This window comes from Conger conger, chromosome 7, assembly GCF_963514075.1.
Source record: "Conger conger chromosome 7, fConCon1.1, whole genome shotgun sequence".
In the NCBI taxonomy this organism is placed as follows: domain Eukaryota; kingdom Metazoa; phylum Chordata; class Actinopteri; order Anguilliformes; family Congridae; genus Conger; species Conger conger.
This window is the reverse complement of record NC_083766.1, coordinates 27,485,678-27,509,556: the sequence shown is the minus strand read 5'-3', so window position 1 is coordinate 27,509,556 and position 23,879 is coordinate 27,485,678. Positions and strand designations below refer to the sequence as shown.

Here is a 23,879-nt window from a genome sequence, read left to right as displayed (position 1 = left end):
GACTGACCTTGCTGCCTCCCACCATTCACCAACATGCCATGTGGAAGCTGCTGTACAACTCTGAAGGTGACTATCAGAACAGTAATACCAGTTTAATGCTGCAGGCCGAAACGTCACAGTTTGTTTGGTAATATTTCACCTCTGGCTGGCAAAAGACACTGGGCCTGGAAGCCTGCAGGTCAGCACCAGCATGGAACTGAAAAAGGCGCCTAGAGAAGGTGTCTTATGGAGTGCTGTTACTCCCTGTTTGGGACACTGGGTTTATGGAGATTACCCTGATTAGAGATCCATACACTTCTATCTTGTGTCCTTATATGTTTGTGATTGGGTCTAAGTTACAGACTGCCATTTCTGCATCTCCCATCACTTAACCATATTTTGCATACTGTAGTGCTACCTTTTAGGAATCTTTCAAGAGGTCATTCCTGGACCAACACTGAGGGTTCCAGTTTGATTTCAGAGAGCAGCCACTTCTACTGTACCTTCGATTTAATGTAGTTCTGTATATGAAACCTGAAAGGTGTCAGAACATCCAACTATGTGTAAAGGTACATGTAGTAAAATACTAGCTAGTTAGTCACTCAGGACTAGTGAATCTGAAAAAATACTTACTATACATGCATGCATAACAAGAATTCATGACAAAATAAACACAGAATACTTTAGGCTACGATGGAGTAATGATTATTCACTGTAAATGGTGGACACACGGTTGACAAAACTTACTGTTGGATTGTGATGTGAATTTAAATGTGGCAAATATCAAATGAGTGATTTCGAGTGAAATTTTGTTGGTTGGTAATATTGCATCTGGAATTTTTAATGTATCTGCTGTATCTGCAACCTCTGCACACAACCTCTCATCACAAGACTCAACCTGTGTTGCCATGGTGAAATAGTGAGCTGTGCCATATGGGGAGGAGAATGCGACATCGTCATCCCATAATGACACACTTTTCTTGACTGCAAGTTGAATGGCCATAGAAAAGCTCCGACCAAAAATAAAATTAGACATCATTTATTTGCGGCATAATTACATTATACATACATAAACATTTAAGGAATTAAAATAATACATGTATTATATTATACATGTATTTTATATTATTTTAGCGAATGTGCATCCATACAGAGTCTGCCCATGCTTTGTGCAACAAATACAATTTAATTAAAGCAGGACACGAGTGTGTGTGCGAGTGTGTGTATGTGTGTGCGTGTGTGTGTGTGTGTGTGTGTGTGTGTGTGTGTGTGTGTGTGTGTGTGCGTGCACGTGTGCGAGTGTGTGTGTTTACAGCACTGGTCAGGCAGCTGGCGCCACTGAAAAGGCAGATAGGAACAATGCCCAGGCCCACAGCCTCTAATTGCCCAATTACCCTGTGCCACGCAGGGAGGGTACGGGCTCTGGAAGCAGAGCAGCTGCGGGTCTCACCCGAGCCAGCGGCACCGCGGCCGCCATTTTGAAAAGCTGCCCTGGGCACCTCTGTCACAGTGTTTTCCTTCAAAACTGCAATATATGCTTTACAGCTGCCATCTCTGCATACTTAGGCCATTCTTCAGCCACACAGCTACACTGTCACTGTGGATCTGAACCCGCAACCCCCTGGTTACAAGACCTGCCCTTTGACCCTCTGCACAGCTTGGCCACCGGATTTTACAGATGCAATTGCTTTTCATTAATTGGAGGAATTGTTTTTCAAGAATTCATAGGATTGATTGATAGCTCTTTATTTATCCCCGTGGGGGAAATTTCAGTCTCACAGCAGCAGAGATGAACAGAATAAAAGGAATAAGGGAATAAATAGGGGGAACACAATAGATAAAAGAACCCTCTTTCACACGGGGCGAGCAGCTCTGAGAATAAAAGTTGTTTTCACCGACAACAATGCAATATAACCACAAGACCTACATCAAATGATAATTATGTGTGTGTATTATCATAGGGTGTCTTGACATTATAGCCTGCAAATTATATTTATACTGCTCAGTGTATTTTTATGAATATGAATCTATATTGCTGGTCAGTTAATGTCTTTGTAATGTCAAAGTGTTTTATATATTCAAAGGAGTGTATTTACAGCTTAATCAGCTTAATGGTATACTTTTCACTAGTGAGGAGAGTATCATCTGTGTTTTGTGTTCTGCACTCTGATTGTTCACTCTATTTAATACATTCACTGTATTTATTTGGTAGTTGTGATGAGTTTTATTTTTTCCTGGTGAGACTCATAATATTATTGTGAAAACATACTTCTCTACATATGCACACAGATATGCATGCAAATATTAGGCATGGCATCAGTGTTTGAAAGCAGAGGCAGAAATACAGTATCTTACAGTATATCTGGGCCACACCATTGTACTTAATGACAATACAATCCACACATAATTTTAGTAAATCTTTTGGGAATCATTTTAGTATTTTTTTGAATACATTCAGGAGGCGGTGGGGGGCACTAGGACCCTGGGGGACCCCTGTTCTAGGGGCGGGAGGGAAAAACAGACTCAAAGATAAGAGACAGGTCACTAGTCTACCATCTGAGGTGGTATATTATAACAGCCACTTTGAAGACCAGAAACACACGCTGACACCCCCATGGAAACACGTCTGCTACCCTGCCACTCTCTCTCCCATTCACAACATTGATTACTTGATCTGTTCTGCTCTTCCACCTGCCCGTGTACAGCCTGTGAGCTGAATGACTCACACAAATGAAGGACATAATGAGAGGAGTGAAGAAAAAAAGGTAAGACAGCTTTGAAGAGAGGAGAAGTGTAAGACCAGAAATTAGTGGGTGTGCTGAAAATGATCTGTCTCTCTGCAGTGAGAAAGCTGAAAGGCTTAGTGTTCAGTTACACATAGTACATTTTGTTTATATGCAGCTATATAAATAACGTATTCTATGCATAACATACGACAAGGAAAATACAAGATGTTATATTTCTTTACATGCACGTGGTATGTACTGTTTAAATTAAAATACATTACTTGATTTCTAGAAGTTGGTTCTCTAGTCCAAAGAGTTTGATACTAAATTGGAGCTTGAATGTTAAGTTAAGAAAACCATCCCACACATTCTATTTTGAAATTTTGAGTCAATGCTATAAAATAGGCACTTTTATTCTTCAAACACAAAGAATAAATGCTAAATAATCCAAAGCTAAGGTAAAAAAAAATATATGCCGACACTTTCTATGAATGCGTGCTTGTCATATTTTTAAACATACAACTGAGAGCAAACACCTGAAAATATATTAAGTTCATTATTTGTTAGCGCCCATACACCAAACTCACAGCCAGCGTTATGAATGTATAAAAGATCAAGGTTTTGACATGGATTTACAGAATTAAACACACTCGTACTGTTTCAATGAGTTTTACTGTTATGAATACAATAGATGAATCCATGCAAACTGAACCAGAGGTTCAGCATGTGCCCAGGTTGCTCCTCATCTTATGCGCTATAGCTGTGTGAAGCAGGGTCCCCATGCATGTGTTAGCATATGAGGCTTGCTTCCTGTGGATGAATGAACATAGTGTTGGCAGCATGCAACTTGGATCCTCTGCTTGTGTTAGCGGTATAAGGCTTAGTTCTTCTGCTGGCATGAGCGGTATAGGGTTTAGTTCTTCTGCTGGTGTTAGCGGCATAAGTCTTAGTTCTGCTGCTTGTGGTATAAAACTTAGTTTGTCTCCTTATATGAGCGGAATAAGTTTTAGTTCCTCTGCTTGTGTTAACGGGATAAGGCTTAGTTTATCTGCTTATGTTAGCGGAATAAGACTTGGTTCCTCTTCTTGTGTTAGTGGTTTAAGATTTAGTTCCTCTGCTTGTGTTAGTGGTTTAAGATTTAGTTCCTCTGCTTGTGTTAGTGGTATAAGGCTTAGTTCTTCTGCTTGTGGTAGAGGTGTAAGGCTTAGTTCCGCTGCCTGCATTAGTGGTAGAAGGCTTGCTTCCTCTGCTAGTGTTAGCTATATGGCTTGTATATGTATTAGTGTTTCTGGGCTGGACGGTGCAGTAGTGTTGCATCAGAGCTGTATCTCTCTATGCAGGCATGACAATGTGACGCTGATAAGATGCAGTGACGCTGTACTGCTGACCCTTTCTCCACCATCAGCTGAGACACTTGGGGTTCCCTAGAACCACGATACCATTGCCTGCAGGGACTGATAGCTGGATCCCAGGAAATAAAAGTCTGGACAATGCACTGCCAAGAATCCAATGTACACCACCCAGTTAAATAAACGTATAGTGTATATACAAATACAGATACCATGGTCTAAAACATTATGCATGCATAGAGGCCAAGCCATCAAAAGCAGTGGGTGATTTGCCAACTCAATCAGCATGCAGGTGTTTTTCTAAAATTCAAAGTTTATTTGAGGATAGACAGAATGTTCATAACAACAAAAGCTTTGTTCCTTGCAACTATGGGCAGTGCTGTATGTCTGCATGTATTATATCCTATTCTTGTTGCTCAGTTTGTGTTCCTCAAATAGGCCTACACAAATGGTTACAGATGTTGGGGCAAGTCAGACAATACGCAAGAATAAAGTCTAATCCATAATGTTCTGTTTTGTGTGCTGGTGTGTGTGATGTGTGTTTGCAGGGTGTGTTCTGAGTGGCGTAAAGCTCGTTCGCGGGCGGCAGCGCAGAGCAGGAGGGAGCAGGAGGGGGGATTGTTTGGGGAGCTGCTGAGGAGGCTCCCCCTGCCCCCGACGGTCCTCGCTCATTTGGACAAGGCCTCTGTCATCAGGCTCACACTCAGCTACCTGCGTCTGCGCGCCCTGCTGGGCACTCCTGACTGTGCGCTGAACACCACTCACTGCACACTGGAGCGGTCCCACCCTGCAACTCTACAGAGCGACACTGCTGTACAAGGTCAGCACACACAACACAACACAACCAAACGTAACACAACAATTTTCGAATCTCCTCCTTTCAGTCTGGGCCCTTAGAATCCTCCAAACTCCCCCCATATGGCACACTGGGTGGGGGTCCCCCTCTGTTCTTGGGCTGACAGGGGTGCTCTGTTCTCAGGGTGTGAGTTTGATGGGATGTCCCGTGTGAAGATGATGCTGGATGCGGCCTTCGAGGGCTTCTTGCTGCTGCTATCCAGGGATGGGAAAGTAATCTACACCACAGAGGCAATCAGCATGTACGCAGGCATTAAACAGGTATGTACTGTACACAACAGCATCAAACAGGTACACACTGGACACATTGGAGTCATTTCTCTCAACGAAACAAAATAGTCACTGCTAAAGCCACACACCTCACCCTCACACGTTTAATGCATTCAGGTGTTGCCAGGCCAGCAACATTCTCCTTTGCTTTACCTGACTACTGGTACCTACCAACTAACCAAAACCAATAGAAGATAGTAAGTTTCTCTGCTTGTGTTAGTGGTTTAAGGCTCAGTTGCTCTGTTTGCATTAGTGGTATAACCAATCGCAGATATTAAAGATAAACTACCCAGAGCCATTAAGTTTCTCTTGAAAAAGACAGGCTGAGTTCCTCTGTGCTATTGGATAGGTGGATCTGATTGGGCAGAGTTTGTATGACTTCATGCACCCATGTGACCAGCAAGAGGCCCGTGAAATCCTGTCCAGCAAATCAGGTAGAAGACACAATGTATGAATCTACTCTGTTTTGATTTCTGAAGGTATATATTTTTAAAACAATAATTACAATAAAATAAAATTTCAATGTTGACAACAATAGTCCATTTGATTAATGCCCTCTGAATCACTTTCAACGTCTCTGCAATTGTCTTTGACTTAATTTCTGACCTGTTAGATGTGGAAGATTGTCAGAAGTGTGACCTTTTCTTCCGGATGAGGAGCACTCAGAGACGAAACCTCAACCTGAATTCCGCCACTTGGAAGGTGAGTGATGGACAGCAGGCACAGACAACAGTAACTGAGTAAAAACATGTCTAATAGCGTAGTGTAGAGTGGTAGGCTGTCATTTTCTTATCCCCCAGAAGAGACAAAGAGACAAAAACTTAACCTATTTGAAACTCAGCAGTATGTTCATTACATTTTCCAGTTATTTACTTAGTTATTTATTTACTGATCTGTTCATTTATTTTACAACCCCTCTCTTTATACCTCTACCTAACCTCTCCATCCTGCACTCTCTTCCCTAATCTACTTATCCTTCCATTTTTCTTCCTTTCTCTTTTTCTTTCATCCCTCTGTGCCTAAATCTCACCCAACATTCTCTCTCTTCCTTTGTTTCTACTCTGTCTCTTATTATGTTCCTACCTCTCTCGTCTCCGCTGGCTCTCATCCTGCACTCCTGCTCCGGGCTCCAGGTGATGCACTGTACAGGAGTGAGGAAGCCCTCTGTGCCCACTGGGCAGGGCTGCCTGGTGCTGCTATGCCAGTCTCTCCCTGTGTCCGTGTCTAGTGCCTGGGACACCAACCTAAACTGCAGTGCATTCCTGAGCAAACACAGCCCAGATATGAGATTCACATACTGCCAGCCCAGGTAATATACAGTACCTGAACCATGTTATGAGATTCACATACTGCCAGTCCAGGTAATATACAGTACCTGAACCATGATATGAGATTCACATACTGCCAGCCCAGGTAATACACAGTACCTGAACCATGATATGAGATTCACATACTGCCAGCCCAGGTAATACACAGTACCTGAACCATGATATGAGATTCACATACTGCCAGCCCAGGTGATATACAGTACCTGAACTATGATATGAGATTCATATACTGCCAGCCCAGGTAATATACAGTACCTGAACTATGATATGAGATTCACATACTGCCAGCCCAGGTGATATACAGTACCTGAACTATGATATGAGATTCACATACTGCCAGCCCAGGTAATATACAGTACCTGAACCATGATATGAGATTCACATACTGCCAGCCCAAGTAATATACAGTACCTGAACTATGATATGAGATTCATATACTGCCAGCCCAGGTAATACACAGTACCTGAACCATGATATGAGATTCACATACTGCCAGCCCAGGTAATATACAGTACCTGAACCATGATATGAGATTCACATACTGCCAGCCCAGGTAATATACAGTACCTGAACCATGATATGAGATTCACATACTGCCAGCCCAGGTAATACACAGTACCTGAACCATGATATGAGATTCATATACTGCCAGCCCAGGTAATACACAGTACCTGAACCATGATATGAGATTCACATACTGCCAGCCCAGGTAATATACAGTACCTGAACTATGATATGAGATTCATATACTGCCAGCCCAGGTAATACACAGTACCTGAACCATGATATGAGATTCACATACTGCCAGCCCAGGTAATATACAGCACCTGAACTATGATATGAGATTAGCAAACTTCCATGTGTAATTTGCCTGTATAGTGTGTACTAACTAGTATGCATAGTGTGTATTAATGGGTATACACAGTGTAAATAGCCTGTAAAGTGTGTATTAATGGGTATACACAGTGTAAATAGCCTGTAAAGTGTGTATTAACTGGTATGCACAGTGTAAAGAGGCCTTCTCCCACCTCCCTCTCTGACCACTGGTGCTGGGTTCCCTTCAGAGTGTTCCAGCTGACCGGATACACTGAGACAGATCTGCTGGGTCATTCTGTGTACCAGTACTACCACGCCTCAGACTGCCAGCATGTCCACCAGGCCCATCTCAGCCGTAAGTGCACCCACGGTACCTCTCTGCCTATATCCTGCACTTCTTCACTCATCTACCACTCAGACAGATTCTGCACTGGCCACATACGGTATGCTTGAGCCAAAATGCCAAATTTCCTATTCAGAAATCAGCTGCTAAATGACTTTATCACCGATCCAGGCATGACTTTCTTTTTACATTTATTTAAAAATGACGTATTACTTTTTAAGGCAAGGCTTGGTCAAACTCCAGAATATATTGGCAATTTCTCCAGCATACATCACCGTTCGATCTGGCCTTGTTCTTCTGCCTCCAAGTGTTCTCCAAGGGACAGACATCCACAGGAAAGTACCGTCTGCTCGTGAAACATGGCGGCTACGTGTGGGTGGAGACTGTGGCCACGGTGGTGTACAACAGCCGTACTGGGCAACTACAGAGCGTTGTCTGTATCAACTACATCCTGAGGTGAGAGGGATTGTGGACAAAGCTGATGCCAGGATGTCGTGAAAACCTCTAGCAGTAGAAATAAAATGGTCTGGCTTAGTCCCTGATATTGGCCTTATCTGGCCTTTACTTCTTGAGGGTGTCCTGTTTGTCAGCCTGACAGCACATCTGGTGACATTAGTCCTGAGATAAGTGAGATTACACTTAATCAGTAACCATTTAAATGACATGCCATTAATTAAGCAGTAATTACCGGTAATTACAGAGTAATGGCTGGTAATTACTCACTAATGTGCAAGTAAAAAGCTGTCATTGTCAGTATCTTTGTTGTGATGACTGGCAAGTACTGGGTAAAAAAGCAAGTTAACAGTTGTTTTCGGCAGTAAGGGTATGTAACGTTTGATAATGGTAAGGTAAAGACAGTGTCATATTGTAATGAATAAGGGTAGAATAATGGTATATATCCCAGCAGGCTGTTTGTTGGTTGGTATTTTGTAGGTACTTCCTTGTAATTATAAATGGGCTGGCTGCGGTTCATTCTCAAGTGCCATTGTACTCATTTCCATGGAATAACAAGGTCATTTCTAAAGAACAAATGGTGTCATAATTACTGCATAGATATTACCTTACAATTCTTCTATCGTGGCCTATAAAATGTTGTCTCTCTAGCTTCCATGGAAGAACTGGATAGTTTCCAAAGAACAAAGATAACATTTGGCAAAGTGGCACAAGCTATCTTGTTTTGACAGCAAACTTGCTCAGACAGCTATTTGTATTTTCAGGGACATTATACTTTTACTCTACAGCATATGAAATATCATACTTAAATATTCCACAACCTGGATCTGAACCCTTCATAAACGGCTGTAAACACAAAACATGATGTGGGAAGATGATGAAAAGGATACACTTTGATATTTGAAGCCTACCGGCTTTAGAGTAAGTAATCATAGTCAGTAGAACTGGACTGCCACCACGTTCATATATCCTTTAGATGTTAATGCAACAAGGCTCGAACACTCCAAAATAATTACATATAATGACAATGACAATGATTTTTTACCGATATGCTAAGCAATTCTTTGCTGTTTATTTTTCACATAGAACAGGCCGCAATCCAAGACATTACAGTCATTTGGCAGTCTCATCCAGAGCAACATACATCCATCCATCCATTATCTTAACCCACTTATCCTGAACAGGGTCGCAGGGGGGCTGGAGCCTATCCCAGCATACATTGGGCAAAAGGCAGGAATACACCCTGGACAGGTCACCAGTCCATCACAGGGCACACACAACATTCACTCACACACTCATACCTATGGGCAATTTAGACTCTCCAATCAGCCTAACCTGCATGTCTTTGGACTGTGGGAGGAAACCGGAGAACCCGGAGGAAACCCACGAAGACACGGGGAGAAACTCCGCACAGAGAGGCCCCAGCCAATGGGGATTCGAACCCAGGACCTCCTTGCTGTGAGGCAGCGGTGCTACCCAACATACAATAAAGTGCAAATCAATCACAACCACAAGTACCATGTAATTCCTTAATTTCTCTCCATCAATCTCTCCCTCTCCCTCTCTCTATTCATCTCTCCATCCATCTATCCCTCTCTCCATTCATCACTCCCTCTCTCCAACCATCTCTCCCGCTCTCCTTCTCCCTCTCGCCATTCATCTCTCCCTCTCTCCTTCTCCCTCTCTCCATCCATCTCTCCCTTTCTCTATTCATCTCTCCCTCTCTCCGTTCATCCCTCCCTCTCGCTCACAGTGCGGTAGAGCAGTCGGGGGTGATGTTCTCCCTGGAGCAGATGGAGTGTCTCCTGAAGCCCCTCTCCTGTAGTCCCATCCCTGGGTCACCCCTACTGCTCCAGGGCGCCGCCCTACTGGGCCAGCTCAGCCAACAAGCAGCAGTCCCAGCAGATTCCTGTGACAATGCTACTCCAGGTAGGGAACACCTCAGTAACAACGCAGCACCTGAGCCTTGGGCTGTTTATACTTGGAATCTGCCTGAAATAACATTTTTGTAATAATAATAATAATAATAATAATGATAATCACACAAAAAAATAAAAATAATAATAATAATAATAATAAATAAAAATAATAATAATACTCTATGATAACATATGATAAGATCTGTGCAGCTGTTGGACATTTCTCTCTGTGTTTTAGGAGAAAGTGCCTGGGCCAGAGGGTATGAAGGACCCCCCAGTGGCAGAAATGAGAATGATGGCTTCACATGTCATGTGAGCTGCTGTTTTATACCTTTTACGCATCTTTTTGAGATGCTAAGTGCTTACCTCCAATGATTCAGTTATACTGGCCCACCTCTACTACCTTGTATTTCTGTGTAGTTAGATCTGTGAGGCTGTTTATAGACGCCCACTCTGGTGTGACAGAGATCATATCTTTTCACACAGAATCATATTGCAGAGATGTACTGTAGAATGTGAATTTTGTCATGTGAACTGAGAGAATTTAAATCTTGCAGTAAATTTGCAATGACATAGCGCTCAGGAAGAAGAGTTGGTGTCTGACAATGTTTGCCCATTACTGGTGCCAGACCTGAGAGCTGCCAGCCAGACAAGACAGTGTGGATCTGTGAGCTGAAACAGTCAGTCAGGTTCTATAAACTGGACTGGTCAGTGGTTCTCGGGCTGATTGGTGTATTTATGTGAATCAGACTGGATGAAATGGTTATGTAAACCCGACCGGACTGTAATTGGACCAGTCAGTGTGTTTCTATGAGTTAGACCTACAGCATGACTGCGGTTCTGTAACTGGACCACTCAGTCTAGTTCTGTGAGTTCTGTAACTGGACCACCAGTCAGCGAGATTCTGTGAAGACAGCCCTCTTCCTATTCTTACAGGACACTGGTGAGAGGTCAGAGGATGTTCCCCTGATCGAGACGCTGCTGGAGTGGAAGAGTGAGGGCCAGGTGCAGCTGTCCCCACAGGTGCACTACACTGACCCCTACAGGAGAAACGTGGTCAAAGCAGTCTGGCTTCTATGCATTCCATCCCTGACTGCTGCATATAGACTTCATAACGTATAATTTTCACTGTCCTGTTGACACTGTCAGTTATTCACTTATCTCGCTTTCTCCCTCTCTGTCTTGCATAATCTCTCTGAGCAGGATCTGGAGACTCTGGCTCCATACATCCCGATGGATGGAGAAGACTTCCTCCTCTCTCCCATTTCCGACATGGAAGCGGTTCAGCTGGAGGGGCAGGGACTCAGCTATGCCTTCCCCCTCACCTTCCCAAACCTGGAGATTCAGAGCCCCACCTCTCCCAGTCACACCTGGGCACCTCTGACACCCACTATGACCCCACAAACGCCACTGAGTTACTATTCTCTCAGCACCTCCAACCATGCATGCACACTAATGACGGATCATGGGTAAGGACACACACATGTGCATACACAAGAACACACACACACACACACACACACACACAAACAAAAGAACACACACATATGCACAGAAATACATACACATGCACATAGACACACACACATACACAGATACACAAACACACATACACGCACATACACACATACACAAACACAAGAACACACATATGTGCAAAAAACATGCACACACATACTGTATATACACAAACACACTCATACAGGCACACACTCATACACACTCACACATTGGTAAGAACATGCATTAGGTGACATGCCACATTAATCTTTGCTGACCATAGGTGTTTGTGTGTCTTGCTGTGTGCTTGTCTGCATTGCAGAGGTGATTCTGGGCGTGGCTGCAGACTAAGGCCAGGGCAGAAGTGGCGGCCAGCACTAAAGAAATACAGGGTAAATATACAACTCTCACCTGAACCACACTCACAGGTACTCAGCTGATAGACTTACTTTATTTCCTTTTTCTCACAGGTGCAAAACACCTCCTTTTTTACATGACTTGCATAAAAGGCTTATATGAGAGCAAACTCAGTCAACTTGGTCAAACCCTGCTAAGGACATAGAACTAATGAAAATGACAGTGAGACGTCACCGATGACACAATGACTGCTTTTTGGCACACAGCATTGCCCTTCCCCGTGGCCCCCACAGCACACAGCACCCCCCTGGAAGAAGTGGAGAATGGTGGACTCCTGCTACAGCACTAACCGCACCTCCTGCTGGTGGAGTCCCGGTAAGGCATGGTCAGATTTTGAGAATAAATTTGGAGGACATTTTAACAGAAAGTAACCTTCCAAGCAACAAAAATCACCAACAAATGAGGTACATTAGGCCTTTATACTGGAATTATAAAAAATCAGATCCCATGACAAAAAAAAAAAGACTTTGAATAATGCAGATTTACAGCTCTGTGATTTACGTCTCTTGTCAGGATCAGTGCAAATGTCGCAAGGACATGTGACACAGATAGAGCTTGTATCTCCTCTGGCCTTGCCTCTTAGATGGACTTGTGTGTCGCTGTGAGTCTGTGCCATGGGATCCGGGGTACACTGATTTCTCCATTAACAGCAGAAACCGGCACCACCCTATCAGAGACCCACACAGGACTGGTGAGTCTCCCTCTACATGAACACATACACACACTATCTCTTTCTCTCTCTCTCACACACACACACACACACACATACACACAATCACACACACACATTATCTGACACCTCACACACACACACACACACACAGTGCTCACTCCCCCTCTCTCCTGTGCAGTGTTGGTGAGGCGTGGCTCAGTGCTGCCCGTGTTGAGTCGGTGGGAGTGTGAGGTGAACGCACCGCTCGAACCTTCCTCCTGCCTGCTTCGTGGATCCGAAATCCTTTCAGTCCTGGACCAGGCCATGTCCCAGCTCCCCCCGTGAGACTGACGCACTCCGCAGTCATACACTCACTGAGCACTTTATGAGGTAGACCTGTACACCAGCTTGTTAATGCAAATATTTAATCAGCCAATCATGTGGCAGCAAATAAATGTATAAAAGCATGCAGAAATGGTCAAGAGGTTCAGCTGTTTTTGAGTATCTCAGAAACTGCTGATCTCCTGGGATTTTCAGGCACAACAGCCTCTAGTTTGCAGAGAATGGTGTGAAAAGCAAAAAAACATCCAGTGAGCAGCAGTTCTGTGGGCAAAAACGCGTTGTTGACGAGAGTCTAATAAATACCTAATAAAGTCCTCACTACCACTCAGACCTGGTAAACCAGCGTCCTGTCTCCAGACTGCCATCCCCACACCCACCCTCCAAGTATTTCATTTAAATAATATCAGAGACAATTTTTGTTCATAATCCACTATACTGACCACCACTGGCTGCTATGCATGGAAAGGACCCTGCCCCTGGAAATATGAAGCCTTTGGGGATCAGCCTACACTTCTCATACAATCCTACTATACACTTCTGTGTCATATGCAAGCAGTACACTCCACACTGCAAGGCAAGCACCTTTATACCATTTATAAGAATACATTCAGTTATCATAATCAAAACTGCACTCATCACAGTCATGGCAAATGGCGTATTTGAGATATCTATCTTGGGTGTAAAACTATGCAAGCCTACAGATAATCATATTAAACCTGTCAGCCTGCACTTCATTCTCACATTTATTGTGTACTTTAAAATCAACCGTGCTGGGGTAGAGCCAGAACAACTGAAATTGTGTCACTGTCCAAATACTTATGCACTGCAGTGTATATACGTATATATAATATTTTTTTCAATAATCTCCGTCATTTGAAATATTTTTATTTTTATACTAATAACTGTAATAATTTATGTGTGGCTTCAATATAGATTTCGGCATATATGGGTGTATACAATGGTAATAATAAAGTTCATAACTTCATCAAAGCGGTGAAACTTGTTTTTACAGTACCCTGCCAAAACTGTTGATGAATGTTTGAGATGGCTATTAGGTTCTGAAGAGGAAACCTTATTCACTTGAATATGCTGCATTTTTCATTAAAGGAGTAACATGGTGGTTGAATGTGACACTTGCCAGTTTGTTGTCTTTAGGCAATAACAAAACAAATGTGCATAAAAAAAAAATATATTATTCAGTCATTCAAATCTTAAAACGTATTTTTCGATTTTTGATGATAGAAAACAACATGCATGAATCAGGATAAACACCTTGTAAAGAAAAAGGTAAAGGATAGAGACACCTGTCACAAAACAGTCTGGTGTAGTATGCTGAGAAATCACTCCCTGTCCATGGCAGAGCCATAGTTTATGGAATATTGGGGCATCCAATTGCATTTGTATGTCCGTGTCATAATAGCTTAATAGTTTCCTTCAAATTTAATATCCTCGATTGGGCAAAACAAACATTTTCAGTTTGTCATCTTTCAATCACAGGCAAGCTTCATGGCCTGGCATCAGTTAGCAAACTGGTACTGTAGGATAGGCTGTACTATAGGATTTAATTTAATTGTGTAGCACTGCGAGTCCACATAACACACTTAGAACACACACTGGAGTCTCTACTGCTGTTCAAAATTTCCCCTAACACACACTGGGGTCTCCACTGCTGTTGAGATTTCCCCTAACACACACTGGGGTCTCCACTGCTGTTGAGATTTCCCCTAACACACACACTGGGGTCTCCACTGCTGTTGAGATTTCCCCTAACACACACTGGGGTCTCTGCTGTTGTTTGAGATTTCAAAGGTGGAGATCCAGTTCTGCTGCATTCCATGGCAGGGTGGGTGGGTGAAGGGGGGTAGTCTGGGTGGGATTGTCTGGTCCCAGAACAGCTGGTGGAGGGGTGCTGCTGTGGTTTGGACCTGCGGGAGAGGAGCACCCTGTGTGAACCCAATAAGCAGGATGCCTGCCACTCGACCACACAAAACGTACATCACAAACTTCTCTGTCCGTCCCTCTGTGGTTTGGTCTGGAATCAAATTCCTTTGTGCGAGGGTGTGGGCGTAGTGGCCTGGGCCAAGTTGAGTTTTTTTTGGAGGGGCGGGGGAAGGAGTACTGCAGGTACCGCACCCTGAACAGTCTGCGTGTTGATGCCTGTTGGAGATATAACTGTCAAAACCATTAGACAAGCTCCCACACTCCTAATCACGTCACTCATGCAGAGATAAAAACCTGAAATACATGACAGCCACCCACATGCCCACCCCCCTGCTCCCTGTCCCAGACTGATTCTGTGGAGATAATTACCCACCCACACCATGAACCACAACACAACCTGCCCCACTCCCTGCCCCACTCCCTGCATGACCAGTCCTGTCAATTTATCACCAGCAGCTTTCACAGGCCAAATACCAACAGGACATTCTCTACAACAACACCAAAGAGAACATATGCTTGGTGATATTTTAGAAGATTTACACGGTCAAACATGCAAAATAAACCAACAGAAAGGCCGAGATAACAGGTGATTAGCTGTGCAAGCATGTAAAAGGCTGATGTTATATCTGTAAACGCATTTCAGTTGCCACAAACAAGATTTCTATCTGTCAGCATGCACTGCAACAATGTTGGGTCAATGAACTGAGGTATGCTCGCATGGCCTATAGGATAAATTCATAGGATAGGATAGGATAAGTCCATCCAAAGGAGTGTGCTTGTGCATGTGATTCTTCAACATCAAAGCACCTCTTTCGATAATTTGAGTGTTTGAGTGCTGAAGTGTGTAACACTAAGTGAAAGGTGTGCAATGAAGTCCGTGACAGCTGTAAAGAGTGTAAGGGGTGTAAGATTACAAACCATTACCCTGCATGATACTGTTCCACTGGTCCTAGCAGAAGCTTTCTTGAACCAACTTCCTTTGTGAGTGGGTGTAGGCCCAGTGGCCTTGGCCCAGTTGGGTTTTTTGGAGGAGTGTGGATAGGCACACTCAGCAGGCTGTGTTCACACCTGTTGGAGATTTCTTTTAAATGCAGAAGCCATAACACAACCTCCCACGCTAATTACCTGGTTGTGACAGCACTTGACAATAAGTCATGTGCCTTTGTAGTGAAAAACTATAATGTTCTGTTCCATTATCTGTTTCTGATATTTCCTGTCAAGCAACAACATTCAGGTGTAAGGCCAGTAACGCAACTGGGACAGGACTGTAAGGCGTGGGACTCATCAGCACTGGTCATATAAACACAAACTCAGAGAGTATGTGAACATGATTCAAAACATGGAGCTGGTCTGAACTGGTCAACCAGCTAGGGCTAGATGTTTCAACTCGAGCTGTTCTTTCCAGCAGGATAATGGATAGGATCAGATATATGCACTTACGGTTGTCATTCTCAGCAGTTGTGTCGTGAGACAATATTTACTACATCAACATTTCTCCAGTCGACTTTTTTTCCCCCCTACTTTTCTTTCACCGAATGTTACTGTTAGCCTCCGGCCTCTGGTTCCTTTAAATCGCGTCGTGTGTTATTTTACGTTACGTTACGTTAGACATTTAACGAGTAACCTAGTGCCTGAAGCAGATCTCTCGAACAGATTTATCCTACCTCGTAATGTAATGTCGAAAACTTTAACATTTTTCTGAATGAATGAAATTATTTCAGTCATTTCGCTGCGGTCGTACGTCATGTGACGAGGTGGCCGAGTGGTTAAGGCGATGGACTGCTAATCCATTGTGCTCTGCACGCGTGGGTTCGAATCCCATCCTCGTCGGTTTCCTTTATTGCTTTTTGAAATTGCTGTAGTAGTAGGAAATCGAAAAGCTGTGCTGTCAGCTATAGTCCAACTGACAAAAATATGCATGTTTTAAACATAAAAATACATTAAAAAAATAAAATTAATAATTATATATATATATATATATATATATATATATATAAAAGCACTTTAGGAACATTTTACTTTATTACACCCACTTATTAATGCAATTATCTAATCAGCCAATTGTGTGGCACCAGTGCAATGCATACAATTCATTTAATGTTCACATCAACCATCAGAACAGGGAAAAAAGTGACTTTGACCGTGGAATGATTGTTGGTGGTTTGAGTATCTCAGAAACTGCTGATATCCTGGGATTTTCACACACACTAGTCTGTTTTTTTTTAATTTAAATCTAAGTGTATAGGCTACAGCAGTAGAAGTCTAAAAAATAACTCTAATAAATACCTAATAAAGTGCTTGGTGAGTGTATATTAGGGGTCCTCATGCCCCGGGCTGAGCAGTCGGGATGTTAACGCTTTGTAGAAAGGGGCCAACCTTCAATTACTTTGTACAAGGTATTTTAAATGATTCTCACGTTCCACAACAGTAGTCAAATTTTAATAAAGAAATTATAGAACTTGAGAATTACTACACTTTGACAGAGTCACTTGAATATTTGCCATAAGTATGCTATTATAAATTGTGGTGGTCTTCTGAAAATTAGCTTCATCACCCCTATCTCGCCAGCAGGCGGTGCTGAATACTTATTAACCAAAAAAAATCATGAATGAGTTCAATGAAATCTGGGAGATTATAATGAGCGTGGTCCATGTGTTAAGATGCTTCACAAATAGTATCAATCATATGTGGTGAGAGAGGTAGTTAAGAAATATTGCAATATTACCACACAGCTGCAGCCTGGACTAGCAATGACTGTACCATACCTGTTACAACCTACAGAGAATGTAGCTTGTCATGAAATGACCATTTATTATGGCATACAGATGTCTGCACTGCAGCTCCTTCACAGATTGAAGCATGACCTGTACTGTTTGGTGTTCACACATTACTGCAGATGGCCTGTGACCTTTGGCCTAAACTAAGATTGAAACTGGGCTCTGACAGTGCTGTTCATTGCATTCCATAATCGTGCGCACAGGTTGCAAGATAGCATGATAAAGTACACGCGTGTAAACTGAGACATGTCTGCAGGGCTGAGAGGGTCTGTGGAGTAAACTGTCTTCCATGTATACCAGCTGGCTGTAGAATAGCAATGCCTCGCTGGCCTGTGTGAAAATGCATCCGATTAATTGATTGATTGATTGACAGCACACGTTGTAAGCAGTATCTCTGAGTCATTCTGTTTTTTCCTCTCCTGAAACTGGACACTAAGTAATTACGTACATCCTGCATTCTGTGTATGCTCTTCAGCATATAAATATCACAACAGAGTATGCATGTATGTATGTATTTATGTATGTATATACACTCAGTGTGCAGTTTATTAGGTATTTATTAGACTTATTTTTTATTAGACTTCTAGTGCTGTAGCCTATCCACTTAGTGATGCATTGTGTGTTCAGAGATTCTCTTATGCATACCACTGTTGTAATGTGTGGTTATTTGCGTTACTGTCACCTTCCTGTCAGCTTTGACCAGTCTGGCCATTCTCCTCTGACGTCTCTCATTAACAAGGCATTTCTGTCTGCAGAACTGCAGCTTTTTTTTTTTTGCACCATTCTTTGCAAACTCTAGAGACTAGTGTATGTGAAAATCCCAGGAGATCAGCAGTTTCTGAGATACTCAAACCACCCTGTCTGCCACCCACAATCATGCCACGGTTAAAATAACTTAGATCACATTTTTTCCCCATTCTGATGGTTGATTTAACTGAACTTCCTGACCCATATCTACATGATTGTATGCACTGCACTGCTGACACACAATTGGCTGATTAGATAATCGCATGAATAAGTAGGTGTAATAAAGTAAAAATTGTTGCATGAGGTGTGCATTCTCAGTGCATTTACATTAAAGGGGTTTCTTCCCAATTAAAAATCTCAGATCCCTGTGGTATTAGGGAAGTAGAAAATGTTTTGTAAACCTCAGTCTCATCCATGCCCATGCAGAACCCTTTGATGCTAAGACCCAGACGACTATTGGTATTATTATGAGTTATTTTTCCTGGCACACACACACACACCCTCACCCACATTATGCAGGTTGGTGTTTACTGAAGTATTTCCTATTGAAAATACATCTCAAGTACATCACAACAGTGTCCTGAGACCATGAGCCTGTCCCAGGAGTGCAGACACAGTGCTGGGTCCTCTCTACCACAGGACTAGCTTTGATTGCAACTGCTCTTTTGGAATGGGGCTCAGGCTCACTGCTGGCTGCACTGCATAATGACGTTAGCTTAGCAGTGCATGCTGATGCTGTGCATGGAGGGCATTACTGACAGGACCGCATGCATTCTCATGGATTCATGAATAATCAAAGGACTGGCCATGAATCTGTAAGCCAAGCCCTATAGGGTTCCCAGAAAACAACAATAAAAGCTCTGAGTTATCACCTAGCGTTTCAATGCACGCCTTGCTATTGAAATTACTTACATAGTTCAGAGTGCTTCATCAGTTCAGGTTCTTGTGTTGGGTTTTGTGTGGTGTGCATCGCTTAGAAGAATCCATTATGACATTTTCATTTGTGAAGATAAATTTCCTTGCACAAGCCAGAGGGTATGCATTGGAGAAAAGCACGCATTGAAGAGCAATTGATATGCCTTATTATCATATAAATTACATGCATGATTCTCCATTTATTTGGTTCTCTTCACATGTTTAATTCAATGGCCATTTTCAGTATTTGAAACAGGACAAGACTTTCATGTTGCAGGCTCTCAGTCGAGGTGGGTGTTTGCCAGCACTCCACCTGTAATGTGAAATTAATAGCAAGATTATATCCAGGAGGTTCAGGTGTTTCGGCTGAAGCGTGCACATCATCTGCATCGTAATATCTTTATGGAAATGGATATGAATAGTTATGATGCCTAAGAAATATTTTAAGTGAATGATGTTCATATACCTGTACTTAACAAAATTAGATGGAATATTATCGTAATGCAAACTGCCTCCTTGTTTGAAGTGCATTGTGTAGTCTTTTAATCATAATTGTATTGCTCTTGTGTACTTATTAGATGGTAAAAGGTCATGTCAAAGGCCAAACTTTGCACAAATTATTTATTCAGCTGTGCATTGGCAGTTATTTATACACCTATTTTTGACACTTGAGCCTTCAATTTATTGGTCCAAATTCCAGTCCTTTAACCATTACTCTACAATACATCACCAGCTGGGCTGAAAACGCACAGTTCAGAGGATACAGCGCCCGTCTGCGCTTTCTGAAAATGAAACTTAGTCTGACTACAAATATGGCCTGCCATTCAGCATCACTGGGGAAAAGAGGGGATCCACACAACATCTGGAGTCTCTCCCAGAGACAATATTTACAGCTTACTGATCCTGCTGACTGTCTAAAACACAGACCCTGTAGAATGCATTACAAGGTCAAGACTGAATTGACCCAGACTGGGGTGGTCATGGAGGTGCACAAGGAGGTGGTTCACTTTCCTTGCAGGCTGCCATTTTCCCAAATCCAAAAAGTAGTGGCAGCCGCTAAGGTTGCCAGAGCCAGCAACAGCTGCCACCAGCCAACCAGCAGACAGTTCAGCTGTTGTTAGCCAACCAGCAGCCAGCATCACCTACTCTGAGCCAATCAGCAGCAGACAGCAGCTGCCTGGGCCAGAAGGAGGTGTCAGACTGTATGGCAGGTACTCTGACAGAGTGACGAGGGACTCAGTCCAGGCCAATGCTAACACCCGCGAGCACTCCTGGACCAGGCCCGGTATCTGTTTGTGGCCAGAAAACAGGGGAGCATGCCAGATGCCAACCTGGGCCCCGCCAATACTGCAACAACCAAAAGATCAGACTTAACAAGTATCTTAGTGTTATATTGAGACTTGAAAGCTTACTTCTATTACTTTTCTTTTGCTATAAAATACAAAAATATGGCCTATGAATATGACAGCACAGTTTAAGATTTGCCAATGGGGTCAAACAATTACTGTCAGTCAAACAGGTCCTTAAAATGATCTAATATTTTCTACTGATTATAAGTCACATTATAAGATTCAAACACTAGTTCAGACAGACTTTTTTGCAGGAAAGTGTCATGTGTGGCGACAAAGAGAGATGGATTACAGTGCGGGAGATGGAAAGAAAGAGATCTCCAAATCAGTCCTCAGAGTAAACCCACACACTGCTTTCCAGATAGCCTGCTGAATCACTCTCTGGTAATATTCATTCATTTAACCCTTGTGTAGTCTTAACATTCTGTACACTCCCCTTGTCCTCAGGGTCAAAAATGACCCGCCTTCACTAAACCCCTAAAATAAAGCAGCTTAATTGAATTTCTATTTTTCAAATATATTTTGCATCACAAACTTTGTCATCAAATTTCAAGTTGAAAAAAGATCATTTATGGGGTTTCTCTGCTGTTAAACATAATGGCAGGTCATTTTTGACCCTTCAGACTAGACAAGGGTTAACAGATGGTTCCATCCAGGCCAGGGACAGGTGGTGTGCCAGAGTGTTAATCTATAAAAATAAAGACTTCCCTTCACGGTGAGTGCAAATATATATATGCAAATAATGCAAATATATGGACAGCAGTCCCCTCCGAATATAACCCATTCAATGAATGGATATTTAGAGAATAAAATAAATGATGTGGTGTGCTTAATACTCAAGGCAAGAGCAGTCCATCACGTCACTCACAATGCTCTGGTAATTGTAAAGAAGTTTAGCTGCCCAGTACTGTCATTTCCAATGGAATCAGAGAATGGTGTTCTGAGATTGCGATCCACATTTCATAAGTCATATGTCTCTGTCTATCTCAGTGTCCACAGGAACTGTGATAAGCCAGGGGGAATGTGCGCTGCAGTCTGTTTTAGGCATTTTGACACCAAGTTCTCTCAAGACCATCCTGAACTGGGGGAAGACTCACTGTGTTCTGTACACTCAGCGCACCTCCATGTCCAAACATCTACCCCTGAAGACTAAGCACCTTTACACTTTCAATTATATATTTATGGGTATTTGTTTGTGGAAACACACTAGGGCTCAACAGTAATGTCTGTGTTTTATAAAAGCATGGCCCTGGTGATGGTAATATCCAAATTGAGAAATGTGCCCCTGAATCCCTGCCAGAAAAGGTGATGAGTTAAGTTGGATTGTTCAAATACACAGCCTAGAAAAGGTTAAAAATAATGTACAAATCCTAACTTGTGATTCATAAACTCCCAGCTGTAACAGTCTGTAGCCTCACCCGTTTTTTTACTAACATTCAAAATTTTAATTTGTCATGACAACCCTTACTCTTTACTGGAATCAATGTTGTTTACAATGATGACTCACAATGGAATTTTGTTTTTGTGGTTTTATTGGCAGCTCCCTTCACCAAAGTGACCAAAGATGCAGACACCAGGGAAGCTATAGGACAACCCTGAACCCTCACACACTCAATTTAGGGGCGGACAAGCAGGGCGATGTGTTTTGTCTCAGGGGAAATGTCTCTATACAAAATCAACTTGTGATATGAAATGTGCAATGAATCTATAGTTTTTGAGAAATAGAAATAACCACCCTGTCCACTATCCATTATTGTGTACTATTCTATTATTTGAACACCCGCAAAATTGTTATTGATATGGAATAGACATTTATGAATTGTTTATTTCTAATAAACTTTTGCTATTAGTGATGTAATTGCATCAGGAATTTAGAATCCAATAACAGTTTATGATTCAAAAAGAATTCATGGAAGTTCAAAGAAGATAACAACAAAATACTGTTGTTATATATAAAAAAAATATACATATATATTAACACAGCTATATTAATGACTTTAAGTCTTTTACGTCAGAGAACAGTGATAGCAATGACAGGCGATAAAAACATGAAGCAGTGGACTATGACTATGAGCACTAATGGTGATGGCTCCGCCATGTTGGGAGCATTTGTAGCGAAGCCGGTCCGTTTGCTCTCCCTGCGGCCAGAAGCACAGGTTCCCACAGTCACACCTCTCCCGTTCATCAGCCTGGGTGATCCTCAGCATGCCACGGTGGCCCTGTGTTTCTGGGGATGGTGACATTCGCTCAGGAGGTAAGAGGAGACCGCCCCCCCGCCCGAGGTGTGTCGAAGTGTCCCTGAGCAAGACACCGTACCCCCAATCGTCAATTGAGTGTGTATGTGAACGGGTGAATGAGAGGAATTCATTGTTAAGTGCGATGGATAAAAGTGCTATTTAAATGCTCCATCTACGGTTTAGATGGCACAGTGTTCATCGTTATCTCCGCTGCCTGGTGCTCCTCGGTTCTTGGTTTGTTGGCTTTCTGCTTCTTTTCCTTTCCCCATGCTGCAACCTTTCCTTTTTTATCTTTTTTTTATTCTTTTACTTCTGCGTTTCATTGTATCTGCCATTATCACGTTTGTTGGATGGTGGCATCTTGCCCAGTGACTCTTCTCAAAGCACTTGGGAAGTTTGCCAGGGCTTTTTTGGAACAACACCTCTCCCGTTTACAGGTGGGGCACGGGACAGAGGGGATGATGGAGTGGCTGAAGGTGTGCCAGCCTGGACTGGTGATCAGCTGCTGCTGATGTGAAACACCTGCTGTCCTTACTTCTTCAGTTTTGGTGGATTTGTTGCACCTGACACCACCTGTAGACAACAGCATATAGAGGAGCAATTTAAGAATGCAAACACATTAAATGGACATGGACGAAAATTCCATTGTGAAAAGAAACCAAATATACTATTTTTAATGTGAATAAATAACAGACTGACATGTTAAGTGTAGTTAATTTAAACCCTTAAATCAAGGATTTTTTGCATTCATTCATTTGTTTCTAGGGTGGAATTTTCAATCACAGAAGTGACACAATGGTGGCATGTAGTGTAGTAAGAGCAGTAAGAGCAGTCGTCTGGCAGTTGGAGGGTTGCTGGTTCGATCCCCTGCCGGGGCTGCGTCAGTGTCCCTGAGCAAGACACCCAACCCCCAAATGTTCCTGACGAGCTGGTCAGCGCCTTGCATGGCAGCCAATCGCCGTTG

At 42.7% G+C, this 23,879-nt stretch overlaps 1 protein-coding gene, 1 long non-coding RNA gene and 1 other non-coding gene across 6 annotated transcripts; 2 read left to right on the top strand and 1 right to left on the bottom strand.

Annotated features, from left to right (window-relative positions):
* Positions 1 to 2,553: 2,553 nt before the first annotated feature.
* Positions 2,554 to 14,080, top strand: hif1al2 (hypoxia inducible factor 1 subunit alpha, like 2). 4 transcript variants are annotated; one of them, XM_061249835.1, is made up of 17 exons: positions 2,554 to 2,744; positions 4,046 to 4,216; positions 4,603 to 4,874; positions 5,034 to 5,170; positions 5,529 to 5,613; positions 5,793 to 5,881; positions 6,313 to 6,488; positions 7,515 to 7,678; positions 7,975 to 8,122; positions 9,873 to 10,048; positions 10,277 to 10,350; positions 10,975 to 11,061; positions 11,242 to 11,507; positions 11,861 to 11,930; positions 12,162 to 12,270; positions 12,539 to 12,646; positions 12,807 to 14,080. In XM_061249835.1, coding segments are annotated over exons 2-17 (2,109 nt in total). In that variant the 5' UTR covers positions 2,554 to 2,744; positions 4,046 to 4,214; the 3' UTR covers positions 12,953 to 14,080. The 4 variants fall into 4 exon arrangements, 3 of the variants coding, with proteins under 3 accessions (XP_061105819.1, XP_061105820.1, XP_061105818.1); XR_009709200.1 differs by lacking the exon at positions 4,046 to 4,216 and having other exon boundaries at positions 12,469 to 12,646; positions 12,807 to 12,945; XM_061249836.1 differs by lacking the exon at positions 4,046 to 4,216 and having other exon boundaries at positions 7,572 to 7,678.
* LOC133133687 (uncharacterized) lies at positions 13,822 to 16,011 on the bottom strand. Its single transcript, XR_009709201.1, has 3 exons — positions 15,815 to 16,011; positions 14,945 to 15,106; positions 13,822 to 14,874 (listed from the first exon to the last, which is right to left on the bottom strand). It is a non-coding gene; the product is annotated as an uncharacterized LOC133133687 (long non-coding RNA).
* A 627-nt stretch (positions 16,012 to 16,638) lies between these two features.
* On the top strand, positions 16,639 to 16,720 carry trnas-gcu (transfer RNA serine (anticodon GCU)). Its single transcript has one exon. It is a non-coding gene; the product is annotated as a tRNA-Ser (tRNA).
* The last annotated feature ends 7,159 nt before the right edge of the window (positions 16,721 to 23,879 follow it).

Excerpts from the sequence above, each read along its gene's own strand:
- hif1al2 (XM_061249834.1), top strand. The coding sequence starts at position 2,710 with ATGAAGGACATAATGAGAGGAGTGAAGAAAAAAAG. Across the intron at positions 5,171-5,528 it reads TGTACGCAGGCATTAAACAG|GTGGATCTGATTGGGCAGAG; the intron begins GTATGTACTGTA and ends GCTATTGGATAG. Across the intron at positions 12,271-12,538 it reads CTCCTGCTGGTGGAGTCCCG|ATGGACTTGTGTGTCGCTGT; the intron begins GTAAGGCATGGT and ends CTTGCCTCTTAG.